Here is a 22,253-nt window from a genome sequence, read left to right on the forward strand (position 1 = left end):
CAGTGACCTTCCAGATCAATGGAGTCCTAACGCTTGGATAGTTTGGTGTTAATGTTTGGCATAATGTAAAGCACCATATGTCACTCCTTTCAAATTACATTTATAATGTGTCTTTTAATTTGGCATCTCTTGAAGCACAAGACTTTGAAGACTTATACATAATAGCTTACATATATAATATCTTATATTTATATATACAGATATACAGTAGATATAGAAACCTATATATTTATAGATAAAATACACATAAACCTGATTACACTCAACACATTTCACATCCGTAAGTCGTCCGTAACGCCTCCCAACCCGCCCACGACGAACATACATCCATGGATCAGCAAATACTTCATTCATACATCACAACACAACTGTGTATGTTGTGTTGTGTGTTGTTGAACAAGATGAATCGCGTGTACTTTGCCCCCTGGTTGTGTGTGCTTGTGCGGCATTGAAGTGGTGCGCAGAGGGAAGCCTTCGCCCCGAGGGCCCTCACTGGCCAGAACAAAAGCGCGCAGCGTGCACGTGGTCGGCCCGTCCATTAGGATGCAGGGCTGGCTGCGGGCGGGCCCCGCACGCAGCCGGCAGAGAGCCTGCTGGGGACCGCGCACTGGGGCCGTTCCCAGACCCAATGGGGCCTCTGTCTCTTTTCTTCAGCGGGGCCCTAACTTTTTTCTATGCTACTTCTGATGTCGTCGCTGTCTCGGCTTTTCACAAGGAGCTCGGGGGGGGTGGGGGGGATGCAAGATGCATGCCGTCAAGTCCAGCCCTATTGTGGACTCGTTATTTATATTTATTCAAGAACCCCTGCCGACAACCCCCCCCCCCCCCCCCCCACCCGCCTCCCCCCCCTCCCCTTCAACCAACACGAACACACCTCCTCTTAACCATCTACTCCCTACATGGATCCATTGAATGAGGGCCTTCTTGATGATTCAATCATTTATTATAGATCCCGAGCGAGACAACCTCAGTTGCGTCGTAGAAGCCAAAGTTCTCAAACTAAACATAACGGCGTTAAGCCACCAGCTCCCAGCGCGACTGAAGAGCAATGTGTCCTCGTTAGTGGGACACCATGGCTGGCCTGCTGCAAAGCCCCACACCCAGTTCTTCCTTTCACCGGCCAGAAGACACCCAGGTCACCCTAGGAACCAGGGGTGATCATTATGGGGTGTCAAGGACCTCACACCAGGGGGTGTGCTAACCCCCCCTCACCCCCGGGGCCGGGCCTCAATTAGCCAGCCACACTTCCTCTGGTAGGGGGAGGAAGTCCATAAGGAGTCCTTAAACACGCCGTTCATCCCCGGGCCAACCCCCGCGACCTTAAGGTCACAGGCCACAATGCGGCCCCATCCAGAGCCGTGTCTCAGGCCCCGTGTCCGACGGCTGAGGGCACCGGCCCTCTGCATACACACCCAGCCGCCGCAGCCGCCACTGCCGCGTCCGTCTATTGAGGGGCCTGAGAAACACGCCGTCCGCCCCACACACATGCCCACAAGGAACCCCCTCGCCCCCTCGCCCCCGGAAGGAAGGGACAAAACAAGCGGTCTTTGTCGATTCACATCGCCTGGGCTGATTAGGAGCGATAGGGTCGGTCTTTGTTGACATGATGAAAGTAGAAGGAGATTAAAACAGGGGGTTTGGGGCGTGAGGTTGGGTACATAAGACTGTGTCTCAGTGGGAGCCACCTGGGATGCCCAAAACTGTTAGCGGCTAATCCGTTAATGCGCTGTAGACGTCGGGGCCTATCGCTGACAGCCGCTGTGCTGGAGCCCTGGGTCACATGGCTGTTTTCCAAACATGGGCCATGATCTATTCTTAATGCATGGTGGAGGCTTGTGTATAATTGCAAATACAGTAGAAATGTCCCCGTTTTTGTAAAGCGTCTCTGTTCGAGGAGACGATTAATTACAATAACTTTATTTCTGATACTTTCGAGTTGTATGAATGCATATGTAAACATAGCTTTGCAACGGATTCATAAGCATCTACATTTTGTACAAAAATAATATAAGTTATAAGTTTTATATATATATTTTTTAAATCAAGAAATAGAAAAGAAGGTTATTTGCCCAGAGCAGAGGACACCATCGGGTACAACATAGGGTACTTTCAATTGTTTGTATTTATTGTCAGCCAATTTTATTCATTTTAAATCATGACCTCCTTTCAAATTGTGATTTTTTTTTTCTTTTATAATTATTCTTTGAATAAATAATTCACTATACTACTAAATACACTATAACTATTACTTGAACTATTAAATAAAAGTTACATTGTATTTGGTGTTTAATTATGAATAAAGTTGATGTGCATAGTGCGTCATTAACACTTTTTGTTAACGGCTCTTTAATGCCACCTGGCGGCGTTTTAGAATCCCGAGCGATATAATCTTGTATGTATTTCAGCATATCTTCAGTACTACCTACACACTAGATTATGCAACAACACATCAAGGACAGAGGGGGAAAGGAATTTATTAAACTGTACATTATGGGCCCTGCCCGTTTTGGATAGTCTTAGGCTGGCTAGGAGAAGTTATAGTGCCTGCAAACCATGTTTGGTTTTAAATGACAAACGAATTATCGATGCAAGCAGCATTGGAAGGAGGAAGATGGACCAGGCGCCATATGAAAGTTAGCTTATTTCTGACCTCGATGAGCATGAATGAAGATGATGGGATTATTCAAGAAAAGTTTAGCAAGAAATAAATATGCTACAATACAGTCAATGATAGTCAAATACAAAATATTTTTGTGTAACTGAAATGGTTTGTGATTGGCTAATGAAAGAACAAAAAAATGTTTAGGTTTAACTCAAATAACGCTTGGGTTATGGGTAATAATATTTAAGATACCAATACATGCTCACCTGAAGAAGATGTATAGGTCTACCGAATGTACTAAAGATTGTTGGCAAAGGCAGGTGAGTCACTAGTTGGCAGACCAATCGAATGAACAAGATGGCCGCCATCTCTTGGTATGTGATAGGCCACGCACACAATTTAGACTCCTATCCACATTGTACATGCTATATGCAGATATATATGGACCTGGTCCTACCACTAATGATGTGATTCTCGAATAAGAAAAAGGAAATGAAACTGTTATGGTTTAAGAAATGTATTTTAATCACCGCGCTGTCCTACAGAACTTTATTATAACATAAAGTTGATGGACAAAGCTGTGTCGGCAATGGTTCCCCACAACAAATGATAGGAAAAGTATTGACGGTTTTGATTTGTTGTGTTTCTTATGCGTGTCTAGCTAAGAACCATCGGCTGAATATAAAAACATAATAGGTCTACAGGTTGTACATTTTGTTTTCTGTTTTGAATAATAGCCTACTCTAAATCCACCTTTAAATTCATCGGTTTGAAAATATTTCTAATTCAACACGATCAACCAAATTATTCAGTAGACGTACAAGGGTTCTATGGCGCAATAGTACCATCTAGTGGCGAAGGGCACTAGGTGCAACATCATCTTATTGCTTTGGACACAGCAGGGTTTCCTTGGATGGGTGTATCCAATTTCACAAAGTAGAAATCAGTAGAAAGTATAAAAAACCCAGCTCCTTTTTTTTTTTCAGTTAAGAACAACATGTCTCAGCATTACAAAACGGTGGTCTAACTGCTTACTGCTTATGTTTTGTTTGGAAGCGTCATTATAGCATATGTCAATGCACAATCAAAAAGATGGGCTCTAAAGCAGTTGTCGGTTTAAAACTTGATGTCCCAATACTGTGGCGACGCCTCTGTCGTTGTGGCTTCATCGTCAACATCGTCTTGGACAGCCGCGAACATCACTCCGGTGGATGAATAGATGTGACCCGCTGCCTCCAACATCCTCCCACCGACTACAACAAGAAAGGTTATTACAGTTTAAAACCAGATAAAACGTATATTACTAAATAATAACTATGAATGGTTGCAAACTATGAACAGGATTACCATTACACAATAACCGCAGACGGTTCCGATTGAATAATGAGCTGCTAGAGCCCGCCCTTCTGTCTCCAAGGTCTCATTCACTGAACTGCAGATTTCACTTTGTATAATCATGGATATTCCTCAAAATCATCATTATGATAGTCTCAATAACAACTGTACAACTATACACCTCACAACAGCATTATTAATAAGCTGCCAAAAACAAACTGATTTAATAAGGCACATTTTTTCGAATTTTAAATGTGATTGTTTGTGTAGAGTTATCTCCAACTGTCTTGGACTTGGTTTTTGTCTAACATTAAAGGTGAAATATTATCCCACTAGATGCGAGTGTGATTAGGTGTTACAAGTCGTATTGAAAATCTGCCTCTTCTGACGCAAGTTGGCATGTCCACCTAGATGTATGACGGATAGATGAGCAACATTTGCTACAGTCCCCTGGCTTGGCTGGTAGACTGATCCATCCATCATCGCACACCTGGTGATATAATATGTCCCCTTTGAAGGACTCGTCTTCTGGGTTGTTTATTCTTCTTCCTGGTCCAGTTGGAGGCGTGGCCTAAGGCTTACCTGGGACACATTGGATCCGAGGCTCCTCCCACACGCCCCCTGACAGGCAGCTGACCAGGGGGTATCTCCTCTGCCGGAAGCCTTCGGCGCAGTGGTAGCGCACGGACGCCCCCGTCTGGTACCTCTGCACCACTCGTCCATAAATGGAGGCGTTCTTCACTTTAGGCGGTGGGCCGCACAGCGCTGTCGGGGGGGAGGGGCGAGAGCACTTAGGAAAGATCCCAAAGATCCCAAAGATCCCAAAGATCCCAAAGCAAAAGATGCGATCCGTTCTGATCTGGCACTCTAGGATATTGGACGAAATATCGGAGTAAGCACAGAGATACCTATTACATGGACTAGGCGGAGTAGTGGGTTCAGAACAGGTGTAGCTCAATAAATTAATCTGTGTGTAGGCGTGCCAGTGTCTGTAATTAACGTTATGACATATACCTGTCTGTGTTACCCCTTACGATGACTCTGCTGCGATAAAACGCCTGACATACATGACATTACAAATGACCTTCAGTTTAATGTGAACGCAACTTAAGTCATAAGGTTCCTTAAGGGAGAAAAGGTCACTCACTGGTGCCTTTCTTGCAAGTGTATGCCAGGTGATAGTTACACGGCACGTCGCTCCATCGTCCACCATTGTGCCACATCATCACCACACAGTCTTCCCCGGACAGGAAGTAGCTATCTGGCTGCCCTCTGTGCCAGTTGTCATAGAGCTGTACAGAGGGAAAATGAGGACAAAGCGCTTTTATTTTCCTACTCCGAGATGTACAGAGGGAACATGAAACAAGCAATTTTATTTTCCTACTCATAGAGATTTACAGAGGGAACATGAAAGCCCAATTCTTTTATTTCCTACGTAAAGAGCTGAGCAGAGGGAACATAAAATCAAAGCGCTTTTATTTTTCATACTGTTAGATCTTTACAAAAGGACCATGAAAATGTATGCTTTCACCTGACCACTCATTGTGTTGGCTTTCTATTTGAAAAAGGGTTATTTTAAAAAACAGATCTGTCACTTCTTTGTTTATGTATATTAACTAAGAAGTATTTAAATACATTGAGGTGGTTGTCTTAATGTGTTCAGTATTAAGTCAACCACCACTTTTTAATTGAACGTTGCACTGCTGCTCTCTCGTCTCACCAGGGGGTTTCCATCAGACCAGCGGAAGTCTCCTTCGATGGTCTTGTCATTCAACCCGGTCCATTGGTACTCTTCGTATTTACCTGGGGAGATGACAAGGGGGTGACTTTCTTACTTTTGGGTTTGCTTTGTTTTTATTGTCTTTAAATCCTCCCGCGCCACATCCCTCCTCCACATTATTCTAATATAAAGAATCGCCAACAGCCAGAAGCGACCGCACTCACAGCAGTGCATCTCGGACTAAATAAGAGAGCCAACCTAACCGACAACAATCATCACATGGGCAGCAACACATGACTCATCAGCGGTGGCCCTGTGCCACCTACTGTTGAGGAAGGTCTGCTCCTCGGGGCTCATGATGGACACCAGGTGGGCCCCGGCCATGCGGCAGTGCAGCTCGGCCACCTCCCAGCTCAGACGCTGGCCGTAGTGGCGGTAGCAGAAGCCCTGGAACTTATCCCAGCCCGGCTCACACCGGTGCACGTCTGGGAGGTCAGAGGTTAGGGAGAGACCGGGTAGGCAGAGGGTGAGACAGGCCCCCCTTTAGACATGATGTCGATTTAATATATATGGATTAAAACATGTGTATTACATTACATTACATATTATATCATGCATTTCATATTTGTTTATTTAAATTTGGAGCTTTAACGGTGCAAGCCCCAGATATATTAATAAACGATAATTAATGTCATGTTAATCACACAAAGCATCTACATCCTCCTATAGGAGGTTGATTTGACCACTAAAACAAAGCAGTCAAATCATATTGATTTTCTGGAATAATTAGACATCAGTGTATATATTCCACAGTAAGCACTGTATTGCAATGGGAATATATACTGTAAGTAGCAGTGAGAGTTGGTGCTGTAGGTATGGTTTAAGAGCATTTTTCAGGGGTGTAACTTGTAAGAAATGGCCTTAGCTCAATAAAGTGCAACATATCTTAATGACTGAGAACCATAGGGAGGGAGGAGGCAGAGATAGAGGGGAGATATTTTGGGCTGTTTTCAGCTTATAAACTGTCTTTTGTGCTCTCTCTCCTAACGACTCGAATCGGACGGCCTTACAGCGCCTTTAACATCTCTAATGGTATTTTCACATTTTGAACATAGCTTACCGGTTTGGCAGAAGTCCCCTCCATAGCTGGGCAGACAGAGGCACTGGACGCGGCCGCTGTGATCCACACACGTCCCCCCGTTGAGACAGGGGTCCAGCAGACATGCATCTAAAACATGCACAATGTTGTTGTTTTTTAAAGAAGACTCAAGAGCACATTTTCACAACTCCCCAGCCTATTGGTTCATCGTATTGTTTTGAGAGAATGTCAGTGGGGTATAGGGAAATATGCCCTATCTTATGTCTCTATAACTCCATAACTTTTTTTAGTCATTCATACAATTTCGATATTTTGTACAGTCTACACCAGCGGTCACCAACCTTTTTGAACCAGAGAGCTACTTCATGGGTACTGAGTCATACGAAGGGAACCCAGTTTGATACACTCTTCTGAAATAACAAATTTGCTCAGTTTGCACATAGTTATATATTATTATTAATGATGAATGATACTCATCTATGTGAAGACACTGATCATATTAATGATTTCTCACAATAATTATTGACAATGATTTAAAAAAGGTGGGCAAGAGTTGTTCAAGAATGAGTTGTGCTATGTTTAGAACAGGCCTGCGGCTCCTCCCATGGTCCCTGCGGGCGCCCTGGGGCCTGAGGGCACTGTGTTGGTGACCCCTGGTCTACACTATACAAATAGTGTCAAACATAGTCAAATCCTAACATTAAGTTACAACAAAACAATTGTTTGTCATGTAAACTACGATTGGCTAAAGAGTTTAAGGTGACAGGATAATGTTTAAAATTGTCGATCTCATCCAACCTTTAATCTGCCATAACCTCTTATATCACCATCTTTAGGCTTTGATTGTGTCTCATTTTAACTATCGTCTAAATAATAGAGACATTCCTTTTCCACTCAATTGAAAGTGTTGCTCCGGAAAAAAATCCAAATCTTCTGATTGAAATTCATCATCATTATCATCATCATCATCATCAGCAGCAGCAGCAGCAGCATTAGCCTCCACTCAGAGGAGGAAGAGGGGATCGAGGCAGAGCAGTCACAATGTGCATTGAGCGATAATTCCTATTCCGCAAACACCGCTGATGAGGCGGATTAAGGGCATTGTTCAGAGTGCCAGTCAACGGCGTTCCCGTTCCGGATGCAATGACTCAAGCTAATGGGAAGCTGCTGGCTGCTATAGAAGGTAATGAGTCTATTCACACAAAAAATTACTAAACTTTCTTTTTTTGAAATACAGGCCTACATTTAAAATCTTAATTTAATTTGATATCATCTAAACGTGTTTGCGACATGCGAATAAGGATACACGAGTGGAACAAAGTGGAACATTAGGTTTGTTCTCTGGGCTTGGTGTTGGTGGAAAGCTTTCCTGTAACAATGAAAGGGTGCATTGTTCCACCTCTTCCTGCTGTTACCATTATAACATCAAACACTGCCTGGCACCCCATGACTTCAGGATAAACTAGGATCACTTTTAAACTATAGTGCTTTGTCTTAAAGCTTTAAAGTGCTCCTAAATAATTTATTAAAAATGTATTAACTGCCTGTTTTATGCTTTATAGTGGAGAAAGCAAACCAGCGCGATGAGCTTCAGCGTATAACCCTATACAAAGACTACAGACCTAACACCAACACAGTCATTCATTTAATAATTTCTTGAAGTTTAATTGAGAACAACTGACCTTTTTTTGTGCAACAAACAAGATATTGTGTGCTTTCTAATTAATAATGAATAACCATCAGGATTTGTGCATTAGAATATCAGCATTATCTAAAATGATTGCATGTGCCATCCAACAAATACAAGTAGTCAAAGTCATGTTCACAGTCATGTTCTGAAGCTATATCATATCATCTTTTTTTGTATATTCTAGATAAAATAGAAAGCTGCCACAGTGCCACCCCTTCAGTTTTTTTTGCAACCTGTCTCTGGGGTATTTTACTGGTTGGAGTTCGAAAGAAAATATCTAGGTCTACAGCAATCACAAGGCAGAAGATCTGCAGAAATCCTGCTGCTCACAGTTGTTTTTTTCATTAAATAACGTAATATCATTCAAAGTCATTTTTTAAAGACAATTTGATTGTATTTCTGATACTGTTTTGTTAAGCGACAGTAGCACTTCACTAAGTAAGAAACATAATGGTCACTACAGAGCCAAAGCCTACGTTTATTATCTAAACTAACAATTGATATTGTATACCCATTCACAGTATTATCTAAAAACATTGTGCAATTGCATTGATCAACACAGTGACATTCAAGTTTTGAGTCCTTTCTGCAGCTATATGCTAGCCTGGGAACCAGACAAATCTGCAAGCTCATGTTTTGTTTGCTCTGGCCCCCCACCCGTTCAGACAAGTTTACAGTAGACCGGGTTAGGCCAATCCCGGGGGGTGGGTTTCATACATGACTGTACAGAGGTACGCCCTATGGGAGCGGTGTTTAGGCAGTTTCATAGAGAAACAAGATGGCTGCCGTTGATTTGTCCAGCGTTTTGTTGCTCTGATTAGTTGTAGGTCTATCCAATGCATCCAGGGGCATTTTGGTTTGTTGAACGCCCCTTGGATATCTAAAATGAAGTGAGAGGTTCCGGACTAATACGCATTTTGCTGATACGCATTTGCGTAATATTCTGGTTGTGTCAGGCTGGCTATATACAGATTGCTTCAGAAAAAATATTGGCTTTTTTTGGGAAGGGGGGGGGGATTCATTCAAAGGTTGTAATCTCAGGTACGCAAACATTCAGCCGGACCTGGCAGAGATTCAGTTAAATTCAGTTGAAACAGGCGAGATACTTTGAAATGTGAATGGCATCACCAGTACCATTTGACTCGGGGGGGGGGGGGGGGGGGGGTAAATAACGCAACAGACATTCCTGGTAAGAACTTCATAGAAGTCAATCTTTGAGTAAGAAAAAAGAAGAAGACATCAAGCACAAATAGACATGGCTTGTGTAACTTGTGCAGGTCTTGGTGGTTGGGGGGGAGTGGAGGAGTAGTGTGGGGTTGTGGGTGTCAAACGGAGAAGAGGTGCAGAGTATTTCAAAGTAAATAGGGAGGAGCGTGTAGCGAGTCAGGGGGGTGAATGCATCGAAGGACGCCGAAGAAAAAAAGCACGAAAAAAGGGAGGCCAACGCTGGAGGAGAAGGAGGAGGAGGGTTTGAGGAAGACGAAGAGGAGCAAGTCAATCAGAGAGTTTAGACAGGGAGCCAAGCAAAGGGGGGTTGGACCGGGCATGATTTTTTTGGAAGGGAATCATTGAATCGAATAACAAGAGAGCAGGGTAGTTAGACTGATAAGAGTGGCTTCAACGTTACCTGAGGGGTTCCCTGCGCTGCCCACAGCAGCCCTCTCATTGGGCAAGATGAGCAGTGTGGGCGGCTGCGTGAGCATGAACTGCTCGTCAACCCGCCCTTGGTTCACGGGGGGCAGAAACGTGGTCGTCTGCGGCGATGGCGGCGACGGCCCGGGGGTCTTGCGGGAAACCTTGGCCGGCGTCGACGCCACGGGGCTCCGCGTGTTCGACCACATGCTGAACTGCTCGCCGTCCCCGGGGACCTTTCGGGTCACCACGGAGAAGAGAGAGGGCGCCTCCCTGCTGTGTTCGGGGGCCAGCGGGGACTCCTGCGCCGTGGAGGTGGCCTGGGGGAGAGTCCTGCCGGGGCTCTGGGTGTTGATGGGGAAGCCGGCCAGCTCTTCGTCCTCCGGGGAGGTGTCGCTCGGTGTGGAGGTGGACCCGAGCTCCCGGAGTGCGGCCCGGGGTCCCGCTGTGGGGGCCCCTGTGAAGGCCGACGTCGGGTCGGCCCCGGCCTCCCCGCGGGGGACCGCTGCAGTGGGGCCGGCGGTCTGTCGGGCGCCGTTGACCTTCCTCTCTGGAGTCTCAGTGGAACTCACGGCTGTTTCGTGGACGGTGCTGCCCACAGACGACACCGCTCCGGTGGGATGCGCCTCCTGTGTTGTGGTGGTGGTGGGGGCGGTGGCTGTGATGACTATATTGGTGGTGTTGGAGGTGGAGGTGGTGGTTGTGGTGGTGGTCGCATTGGTGGTGGTCGCATTGGTGGTGGTCGCATTGGTGGTGGTCGCATTGGTGGTGGTCGCAATGGTGGTGGTCGCAATGGTGCTGGTCGCATTGGTGGTGGTCGCATTGGTGGTGGTCGCAATGGTGCTGGTCGCATTGGTGGTGGTCGCATTGGTGGTGGTCGCAATGGTGCTGGTCGCATTGGTGGTGGTTGCATTGGTGCTGGCGGTGGTGGTGGTGGTGGTGGTCGCATTGATGGTGTTGGAGGCGGAGGTGGCCCCCATCAGATCGTCGTATTCTGAGCTCCCGCTGCCTTCCTGACTGGTTGAGATCTCCCAGGGGTTGACGACCGCGGAGTACACCACCTGAGGGAGCCCGGCCTCAGAGACCTCCGGAGGAGACAAGAGGGTTGCTCCTGGGCCTTCAGATGGGAGGTCAGTTGGAGTGACCACCACTGTGGCGGAGGACGGGGCGAGGTGAGTCGAAGAGACGGGTGAGGTGAAGGCTACTGGCACGATGGTTGATGCCATTGAACTGGTGTTTTGTCCATCAGAGACGTTTTCTGGAGAAAAGCCACAACACAGTTGGAATTGCACAAGAGGAGACTTTTAGATCACAACACGGCTTTATCAATGTATTAACCATATTTTTATACTATTGTGTAAAACCTTGCCAAACCTTCCCTCACCACGTATTTGATTAAACAGCGTTCTTATCGTACCTTGAGAATCTTCGGCCGACCCTTCGTCGGGGAACCACAGGGAGGTGGACTCCCTGGTCGGAGACCCGGTGGAGGTCAGAAGCACGCGTCCTGCTACCTCTCCTGTGGGCCGGCTCGATGAGGACGCTTGCTGCCTTTCGGTCGTTCGTTCGGTCTCTTCCAGGTTCAAATCAAGCACCAGGGTCGTGGACGGGACAACGGAGGCTACCGCCTCTTCCCTCTGGTCGACGTCTGGACTGCTGTCGTTACCTTCCGAGCGTTCCTCCACGTCCAAGTTGGTCTCGGGCATCGGCTGGAAATGCTTGGAGCCATCTGACAGCTGAGACTGATGCTCTTCCAGATTGACATCTGGCATCGGCTGGTAATGCCTGTGAGGCTCGTACGACGGCTCGGGGTACTCCAGCGATTGGACGGTTTCCTCCAGCTCCGCTTGGTAAAGGCCGTTGCTGGCGTTGTGGCTGGTATCCGTCACATTATCGCCGTCAGGCCACAGTGTGCTGGACCAAAGGGGACGGTCAGTATCGTCTGCGGTGGCGCCGGTAGCAGGCACCGGTGTCGAGGTGGCGGCGGCGGCGGTGGTGGTGGTCGTAGAATCGTTCCCTGTCTTGTAAAAGGGCGGGAGGAGCTCCTTCAGGGAGGTGGTGTTGAGGAGGCGCGTGGTCTCGGCGTCGCCCGGTGCCAGGGATCGCCCCTGGACGGTCGGCTCCGGGGAGATGGGGAGGGACTCCAGCGCGCTCTGAGCCTCTCGCTCCTTGTGGTCGTACTGCTGCTTGAGCTGCAGCTCCTCCACGGGCCGCAGGAGGACCACCACGTCCTGGCCCATGTCCTCGGGCTCCGTGGCCGCGTAGTCGGGTGGAGAGTCGGTCTGCACGTCGCCGAGAGCTGCAGAAGGGTAGGTTCAGAGTGGGGAATGTAAACAGGTGTCGCTCATGACAGTAATGATGGGTCTGCTGCTTTAATGTACGGGGTCCGCACGGATGGCAGACTAAACTAGAGAAGAAAACCCACATTGACCAAGTACCATGTGACCTGTGTTTCCTAGGGCGACTGCTCTGTGAAAAGGGTCTGTTGGCTGATACTAGAAAAAATGTAACAGAACCAGCTTGATTCATATAACCTGGTGGGGCTGCTCGATTATGGATACAAATCATAATCGCGATTATTTTGGTCGATATTGAAATCACGATTATTCAAACGATTTATTTAGTTTCATTATTCAACCTTTCTCTCCAAAAAAACACTTTGTAATAGAGAAATGTCCCCTCAAAAAATACACAAAATGTCCAAACAGAAATATGTATCCAGCTGTTCTTCTACAAAACGCTTAAGAAATATACAAAAATAAATAGTTTGGAGATCGAAATCGTAATAATTGCCCCGCCCTTTAACCTGGCACCGTACCAAGCAGTACTTAGACACGGGGGGGAAAGGCTGACCTCGGAAGCAGTAGGCGTCGTGGAGGACAGAGCGCTCTGGGAAGCCTGTCTGGTTGGTGAAGCGATACAGGGTCTTCACCCCGGCCTGGGGTCCCCCGCAGCGCTCCCTGGGGGTGAGGATGGGGTAGCGCACGCTGCCGTCGGCCAGCCAGCCGGGGCTGCAGCGGTCCAGCCCGTCGCTCCAGGCCGCGTACAGCTGGGCGGTGGAGGCCAGCGCCGCCCCGGCCCGCTGGCAGTAGGCCCGCGCCCCCTCGTAGGACAGGGCCTGGGGGAGAGGGTCGTGGAACACCTCCCCTAAACACACACACACGCACGCACGCACGCACGCACGCACGCAAGGAAACACACACACACACAGACACATTTTATGTGTTTATGTATGTATCATTTTTTTCATTATTTTTTATTTCATTTCACCAGTATATGACATGGGTAATTGTTTGGCTATATGGATTCATATAAATCTGTATGTTTAAGATCAAGACATCTCACCAAGCAAAAGCTGAAAGATGCTAGATTCACAGCCCCATTAATATAAAGAAACCAAAGAAACCAAATCTCTCTACTATCTATATGATACTATCTGCTATGGCATGACATGGGACACCGGTTCATTGTCATGACAGGAAAGTACATTAAATAGACGCCTGTCTGTCCTATCCTGAAATGGCAGTGAAGAACCATCCCTTACCATCAATCTGCTCCACATAACAGTACACATCATAGAGGTCCTTTGGATCTATGGTCCCATAGTTCCTTACTCCCGGTTTTCCGTCCATGTCCCCAAAGCAACCTTCCCGAGGCACCTGGATGGGATACCTGGAAAAAGAACAATAACAAAGAATACATAAAAAAAATCAATGACCACCAGGAAAGTAACATAACAGTAATGTTTGGGCTGGGGTGGCGGACACTAACTCAGAGGCTGTTTGTTAGTGTTACCTGACGGACTGGTCGGCCAGCCAGCCGGCGTCACACTGCTCATAGCCATCATAATAAGCAGCCAGCAGCTGGTCTGGAGTTGCCATGTGGGCTCCGATGTCCTCACATGCCCTCTGCGCCTGCTGGAAGGAGAAGGCGTAGCGGCCAGATGCCTCTCTGTAGTGGAACACAACGCCTGGACGGAGATGGAAAGCCAACATAAACATGAACCCACGCACACATGCACACACATGTGCACCCCTACACTTAGAGCCGCAAGTACTGGGTACGCAGTGGAGGAAGTTAGATTAAGTGATATTCTATGAATCGTTAAAAAAAAACGAGTATGTATGGAAGAAATAATGGATAGATACTTTAAGAAACGTGTCCGATAGAAACAACTGAAATGATTTCACGTCCATATAAACGCACCCGTGTTCGAAGAACGAGCCCGTGGTTTGTGGTCAGTAGAACCATTTAAAATGGAGTCATATTCAAGCAAATGTCCTCTTTAAGACGCAGTCCATTAGCCCCTAGAAGACCAACGCAGTAACACAACAGGGGGGGGGGGGATCGCCCTTGAGTCACCTTTGACCTTGAGCTCCACGAAGTCGCTGGCGTCCTCCAGGCCGCGCTGGACCTCGCAGCGGTAGTGGCCGCTGTCGCTGGCGCGCAGCTCGCCCAGCCACAGCGTCAGGTCGTCCAGAGGGGACGCCGTGTAGTTGAGCAGCGCCGCCCGGTCCCGGTACGCCTCGTTGACCTTCACCCTCTCGCCCCGCGCCACCAGGATCTCCGTCTCCACGCCGCCCGCCACCAGGGTCCACTTGACCCGGGGGGGCAGGGCGGGGGACGGGGAAGGGTCGGAGGTCGTGGTGGATATGGAGCAGGGGATGGCAATGGAGCTGCCCAGCGGGACGGAGAAGACCGCCGGGGTGGGGATGTCTACCTGGAGCTTGGGGCCGTGGTCTGGGAGAGGGAGGGAGGAGGAGAAGGGAGGAGGAGAATGGGGGAGAAGAAGGGAGGAGAAGAAGGGAGGAGGAGAAGGGAGGAGGAGAATGGGGGAGAAGAAGGGAGGAGGAGAAGGGAGGAGGAGAAGGGAGGGGAAGGGAGGAGGAGAGTGGGGGAGGAGAAGGGCGGAGAAGGGAGGAGGAGAAGGGAGGAGAAGAAGGGAGGAGGAGAAGGGGGGAGGAGACGTGATTCACTGCGGTGGGGCAATAAATTTAACCATGTAGCAGATATAGATATTGATCTTTCTCTCTTTCTCAGAGGCCAGCGCAGTCAATATTGTGTTTTTTACGACACGTCCAATAGAATGAAGGATGTTATTCCCTACACGCAAGAGATGATAACCTTAAGAAATAATAAAAGCAGGGATATAACTACCTTGGGCATAGTGGGTGGCTGGGAAGGCTGTGGTGAGCTGGCAGAGTGCGCAGAAGATTGGTAGAAGCTGGGCAAATCTACGGAGGAAAAAGGATTAAAGCTTTAAACAGGGGCGGAAATCTCCCGAGATTTCTAGAAGAAGGAAAAAAAAATAGAAACCTGAATAAAGTAACAGACGACTAAATACACCCTGGGCCTATTGTGGGTTTTATCCATCACACATGGTTAAACGTGGCCCAACGTTACATTTTATTTCCTTAAATGGGAACGGTTAGATCATAAGCGGTAGACAGGCTTTCTGTCATGTCCTGTGAGGCAGTCGTCCAAACACTGTTGGTTTTTGCCGAAAAGTTTTTCCTGTGCGATGGTCACTGTGTAGCCCACACAACCCTTTGTAGAGACTGTTGCCATGCTGATTCAACAGTTCCCATCAGTCCTCTCCTCTTTGATCTGGTCGATTAGCAACAGGTGGTATAGAATCAACCATTCAATTCATCCGTAGGAATATGCAACAGGGGCTGGACTGTAAAAATAGCCGATTCCCTTGATGAGTAATGATGAACTGTTTAGTGTCCTGGTTTGGCTTGCTTCTGTTTTTTCCATTTGGTTGTGTATAAGCACTGCAGCCACTGAATATCCACTGTTTTACAACTATTTCCCTCTAAAGCAAGTAATCCCATTGTAAATTGTGGTAAGGGGTGTTAATATATATGTAATGTCTTTCAATTAACAGCCATAGGTTAGTAGGCTAGATTATAAAAAAAAAAGGTCTGGATAATATTTGGACAAATATTGGCTAAAATAGAATAAAAAACATTACAGGCTTTTACTGAAAAGAAGAAATCGCAAATGTATATGAATATAACTAAATCAATGATTGAAATCCAGTAGCTTTGCTATACATTGGCGCACAACGTAAACCCTGGCTTAACATAGAACACAAAACCGCCTGTAATTTAACCATTACACACAAGACTCCTGAAAACGATGAAGAAAGCCAGCGTACAAAAAAGAAAGAGAAAATATAAACGTGGAAAACAGGCAACGCTCCCGCTGGCTTTCAAGGAGGGGAAGGCTTGGAGCGCGCACACACACAACACACACACACACACGCACACACACACACACAGCCGTCTCACCACAGACTGTTCATCACCGCTGCGAGCTAATGACAAGTCTGGTCTTCCCCGCAGGCCTCCTGCCAGCGCCCCGTCACCCATCACCAGCCCCCCCCCCCCCCCCCCCCCCCCTGGCACGGGAGACCGCCCAGACACTGACCTCAGACCACCGCACCCAGCGGCGGTGCCCGCATCGCAGAAGCGACTCACGGGCTACCAACCATCTAGCGCTCTCGGAAGAATATGCTGCTCAGTGAGTTTTAAAAAGTGCAGTGATCGCACACAGTGGGAAGGGATCGTGATGTGCTTGTAATGAAGCTGTGATCGTTCAGTGTGGGGGTGTGTTTGTGGGGAAGGGGGCCTGCTGGTCCAGCTGTGATGTGCCACTGCGACCGGGCCATTTCCTCCTACACGCCCTCGCCACTGGAACGCATGGAGGGCGACACCGGAGGTTAGCGACACCGGAGGTTAGCGACACCGGAGGTTATACTTAGGCGACTTTTATTTCCATGAAATGGGTTAACCAAGTCAGAGCTATGTTCCACTACCGCTTTTCCTGTTGGATTTGTTTCAGCTATTAGGTAGAGATCTTGGTTAAGGGTTTATTTCTTTTTTTCAGACAGCTAGGTCTTTGACTGCTGCTCGTAACAAAAGCAGACAACCAGAAGTCTAAATCATGAATCTAACTCACACTCTTCATAGTGAAAGAAGCCTTGGGGAATACAGCACAGAGGAGGTGCTGTAAACGTTTGTGTGTCTGTGTGTGTGCATGTGTACATGCGGGTATGAGTGCATGGTGTGTGTGTGTGTGTGTGTGTGTGTGTGTTTGTGTTTGTGTGCGTGGGTGTGTGCGTGCGTGCATTTGTGGGTGTGAGTGTGGGTGTGTGTGACTGAGTGAGAGAGCTGTCATTGACACAAATCTCAGTGTGAATAAAATGAGATTACCTAAAAAGAGTTGTATAATAAACACAGAATCATTGAACAGAACTCCAACTGTATCAGAAATGCATGGCTGATAATAAATTGAGGGAGCGGGGGGATCGAGCACAAACGCAGCACACACTTCATGGTTATCTTAAATGGCGTTGTTCGGAGGTTGAATAAATGTGAATCTGTTTCCAAGCCAGCTGGGTCACTCCACGATTTGGGCATGACTATTAGTATTCTTGACTGGATAGCTGCTCACAAAGACAGGCAGTGGGCAAGTAGGACAGCTGCATGCTGGCCATTCACTCCGGAGAGACTTGCATACACAAAATCCCTTAGGGAAAATTAAAGGACATGGCACAGGCACGCTTGCTTTTTTTTTTAATTTTCTCTTCTGCGTTTATCCTTCTCTCTTTTCAAGGATGAAAAGAGAAGTTTAAAACCACTAAGAAAAGGGCCAAAGAGAAGCCCTGGTAGGGTATAGTAAAGGTCACATTAAGATACTGTCAGTAGAAATGTTTCAAATGGTATAATTGTCATGAAAGCAGGGCTGAAAACCACAGTGTGTGTTGATCCAACAGCAGTTGACGGCAGATCAAGGCTTGGCAATGGCTTTTTGCCATCTTCCTCTATCAAATCATCGTTATTATCATGGACTCATTTTCACCATGGCTTTGCGCTGCTATTAATTAGCAAAAAGAGTAAAGACAAGCGAGAAAACTCTGCTATCAGTGCGGAATATACCCAAATATACGAAAAACCACCAGAAATCATGGTAGTTAAGGGAGTTTGGTGTCATACTGGTCAGCTATACAAACAAGGAATGAAAACCTAGACCTATTCGGAAAAATCCTAGGGGATAATATGTTACAACTTCTAAATATGAAGCCTAATGTTCCAAACTAAAACAGAAACAACAAAAACCATTGGTTCGTGTTTGGTAAACAAACATTTAAATGCTAAGTTGTGCGTGGTACCACAACTTTGTGGGTGGGCGCGGCGATTGTATGCTTCAAGGTCGATTTAGCTAATTACCTCAGGTAGCAGTGACCAGGGAAATTACTCCTGATCCCGGTTTAGCCAGGTCAGGCTTATGTGGGACAATAATTCACCGCTGAACCTGGCTCAGCGGACTGTGGGGCTAGAGCTCCCTGTGCTACTGTCTGCACATTTCTATTCCATTTCCCAGGACAGCCACTGTGCCACCTGTTCTCCTGAGGAAGAGTTCCATTCTCTCCTAACCCTAGCCCATCTCAAATTTTGAATCTGCTGACCTCCAATTAATACTTTTCTTTCCTGTCGTCTCTTACATTGTGATAGGAAGCCATTGACATTATTTTATTAACGGTAGCCAATGCCGAAGCAAAATGGGTATGATATATTTAATATAATCATCGGACACTCCTTGAATGAGTTCTGGCTCATGTCCTGTTGAGAAAAGTCACGACTCATCACTTTCAAATCTGTAGTATGCCTGACCAAATGCTCATTGGTGCATCCTTAATTAGAACCACTCCATTTCCTTATGTTGCATGCATCATCACATTTTTTATAATTCGGACCATTGATGCAAAGCTAATTATGATATATGTCCTACCATGTAAACCATTTACTGCTTTCACATCACCTACGTGGCAAAACTCAGAAATCAAAGACATTTTTTCAAAAACATATCTGAATGAATCACTGCATCCCTTTCTTAGACTTTGCCATTGCTATATTTTAAAATGGCTGTGGCAGGGTACCACATCGGGACAAGGAAACCTTCTGCCTTCCCCATTACATAAGATATGTCATATATTCTTCTTCTCCACTCTCACTCTGTCCTTTAGTGATGACCTTGCAATGGGTCTTGAGGTCAAACCATGGGCCAGGGGAATGCTCTTAAACTTGCCTGTGGCTCAACTCTCTTGTTTAAAGAGAGGGCAGAAAGGCACATTCATAATACAATTCAACACAATTAGATACATATAGTCATTGCAAAGTATAATGGAATATTTTATGGTTATTGTATTGGTACCATATTGCTGAATGAACTAGGCTACCATGTTAAGTGAATTAGGAGTTTTTTTATTATCATATTCCCAATGTATATGTAGTCTATATAAGTACATTTTCTTCACCTAAATCCGTAATTAGTTCGCTTGAAGATATCTTGCGTTTGCAGTGCATTGGATCCCACAAAAAACAACCGCCAGCCAATTTGCTTTCGGGTCAGGCTGATTGACAGATTGATGTGGCAGGGGGAAAAGAGCAGTGAAGTAGGCTAACACAGGTAGGATGCATTCTGGAGCCCGTTAACTAAGGCTAATATAGCTCTTAAAAAATATGCATGACCTTAGTAGCCAAGACAAGGCAATTCGTTAATTCATTTATTCATTAATACTCGGATCATTACTTTTTAATAGCCAAAAGTAGCTTTGAACTTGTTAGTAGATAGGCTACTACGTGACACAAATGAAAATAACCAAAAGTAGACGGCAAGGCAGATGATGGATTGAAGAAAGCGTCACCCTACCGGATTCCCCTTAAAGGCATTTCAGCTGATGAAATCAATCTTTGGTGAGGTTTCTCTCTGTCCGTTGACCGTTTCCAGTGAACTTGGCGCAGTGCGTAGACTTCAGTGCACTGCGACGTCGACGACCACGAGTGTGCAGGCGACGTGTTCTGCGCAGGTAGGGGAACTTCAGCGTCCGGCCGGCTCCAGAGGACGTCGAGAAAGAGAGACCTCCGCCAAAGTGAAGCCAAATATGAACCACTGAACAGCCCACTTTCTTAGGACCCCCCACCAAACAATCAGAACGAAGACAGTGCATGCTTGAGTCAAAAAGGGGGCGGGGGAGTGGTGACATCTAGAAAATAACTAATGTCAGTGAGGCTGTTTAGTGATGACGGTGACTGTGTACTTTCAGCCAATAACGTTTAACTGCATCTTAACACGAGAGACGCACAGTGCGCCTCGGAATGAACCGAGCACTACGGAGAGTTTGGGTCAATGCGGTGGCGCTGATATCGGCTCGGAGGCTCCCGCAGGTACGCGCTCTACTGCGGGGATGTTGCAGATCAGCCCCGCTGGTTGGAGAGAGAAACGATGGGTATTCTGGTGGGATAACTGAGAGCGGCTATGCCTACTGATATGTGTCTTATGTGTTATTTTCGTTCTGTATTCCCACTCTCTTCAGTGTATGGTCATACTTTGTTCAATTGACTTTGGATGTATGGATATTGACTTTTGTATCAAAACTGCCTATGATAATTTATAGGCCCAGGCTGCTGGATTAAAGTTTTTATTTTATTTTAAAATTATTTACTTTCAAATTACAGTTTCTTCTAGTTTGCCCTAGACATCAAATATATTTTTTGTTAGATGCAATTCACAGTCCCGGCCGTAAACCCGGTTTAAAACCTTTTGAGGAATCACAAAGAGGAATCACCTTGCAAATAATCACAATCATGAGCATCCTCGGAAATAAGCAGAAAATAAACAATACGATGATAATACCGCATGGCCTAGGGCTCGCCATCAGCTGGTGTTTGGCCGTGCGCCATAGCCTTACTATCCTCTTGGCACCACCATGTTTAATCGATTTATCCTACGAAATCGGACACTTAAAACACTTTATTGAGTCAACAGAGTCCTCCGTTTAAGATGAGGTGAGAAAGGTGGAATATATATGTCACAGGTTGGGTTGCATCAACCGTGGGTCGAAAATGAGTGTGCGTGTGCGTGTGATTGCGTGTGTGACCTCGGTGACCTTAGCTGGCTACGGGCATGTGAGTGTATTCTTGTAATTTCTGAATGGAAGCAGAGCCCCCCTTTAATAATAATATAAATAACTAAATGCATTATTTATGGCAGGCTTACATGGCCTGAGTGTATAGAACCTATCCTACTCTATAGGCGTAGTCTTTAAAATACTTTTTGAAAAATCAGATCATGATTCTGCACTGAAATTCTACACTGGTGATGAAACATGAATCACGTTATCTAAGCTGAACTGGAACCATTCATTATGAATATAGGCTATATCCTCGAAGAAATAAATAGATCACTTTTCTCCCCATTCATTTAAAATGATGTGTATCCTGTGTACAAGAATGCACAGAGAGAAAGTCTAAATTAGATCAAACGTAATCAATAGTTACACAGAAAGTCATGCTTCAGATCTCAGAGGCAGGCTGAAGTTATGGTTTCCAACAACAATAATTACAGTCCAATGTCATACTGCTCCTGGGATGAGGTCATTGAGTTGCTTTGCAGTGGGAAACCGTCTCTGAATTAAATGTTTCTTTAATTATTTTTCTTAGTTGTGTACCAATATTGACATCTAAAAGGTGTAATACACGTGTTTACAAGAAGATTAAATGATTTGTGGCTCATTGACAGGTCAAATGTGCATTGGCGGTAGTGTTCTATGTTCATGGTTACCTGGCAAGGATGTTCCGTGGTGGTTGCTAGCATGTTGCTAGGTGCTTGCTCAGTGGTTACTAAGGTGTTTCTAGGCACTTGCCCTGTAGATGCTTTAGGATCTGGGTTGTCTGGGATAAGAGGGTCTTGTGGCGTTGAGTGGCTGCTATGGTACTTGCTATGTGTGGTTGCTAGCGTGTTATGGTTGCTAGGGTGTTGTACATGGTTGCTTTGCGACCGAGCTAGGTGGTTGCTATGGTGTTCTGAGTGGCTGCTATGAGATTCCAGATAGTTGCTATGGTGTTGTGGCTGGTTGTTAGGATCTTCTGGGAGGCTTCTGTGATCTTCTTGGTTTTTGCTTAGTCAGCAAAACTGTCTCTTATATACTAGTACCTCCCCTCTTCCCACCAATTTTCCCTGGTCAATGCATTTCTACAGGAGTTTTTTTCACAATACCTTAGTGTTCCAACAGAACTGTAGGTCTATTTGAATCATCACTTGTAAAACTAACAGCTGTGCTCACTCTGCCTATAAAGTCTCATCTTTTCTGCCTGAATCACTGCCG

The 22,253-nt window shown here is 46.3% G+C and overlaps 1 protein-coding gene across 1 annotated transcript; it reads right to left on the minus strand.

Annotated features, from left to right (window-relative positions):
• Positions 1–3,103: 3,103 nt before the first annotated feature.
• On the minus strand, positions 3,104–20,058 carry LOC115536066 (brevican core protein). Its single transcript, XM_030347721.1, has 14 exons — positions 19,799–20,058; positions 15,236–15,312; positions 14,441–14,818; positions 13,874–14,048; positions 13,623–13,750; positions 12,932–13,225; positions 11,496–12,377; positions 10,074–11,336; positions 6,778–6,885; positions 5,984–6,142; positions 5,658–5,740; positions 5,085–5,229; positions 4,520–4,702; positions 3,104–3,855 (listed from the first exon to the last, which is right to left on the minus strand). The coding sequence occupies exons 1-14, from the start codon at positions 19,816–19,818 to the stop codon at positions 3,719–3,721; spliced, it is 4,032 nt and encodes a 1,343-aa protein (XP_030203581.1). The 5' UTR covers positions 19,819–20,058; the 3' UTR covers positions 3,104–3,718.
• Positions 20,059–22,253: the final 2,195 nt, after the last annotated feature.

Source organism: Gadus morhua, chromosome 22 (assembly GCF_902167405.1).
Source record: "Gadus morhua chromosome 22, gadMor3.0, whole genome shotgun sequence".
In the NCBI taxonomy this organism is placed as follows: Eukaryota; Metazoa; Chordata; class Actinopteri; order Gadiformes; family Gadidae; genus Gadus; species Gadus morhua.

Coding starts and splice junctions, on each gene's coding strand:
- LOC115536066 (XM_030347721.1), bottom strand. CDS start 19,818: ATGCCTTTAAGGGGAATCCG. Junction 14,819..15,235: donor AGCCACCCACTATGCCCAAG/GTAGTTATATCC, acceptor TCCCTCTCCCAG/ACCACGGCCCCAAGCTCCAG. Junction 6,886..10,073: donor CAGCGCAGGGAACCCCTCAG/GTAACGTTGAAG, acceptor TGCATGTTTTAG/ATGCATGTCTGCTGGACCCC.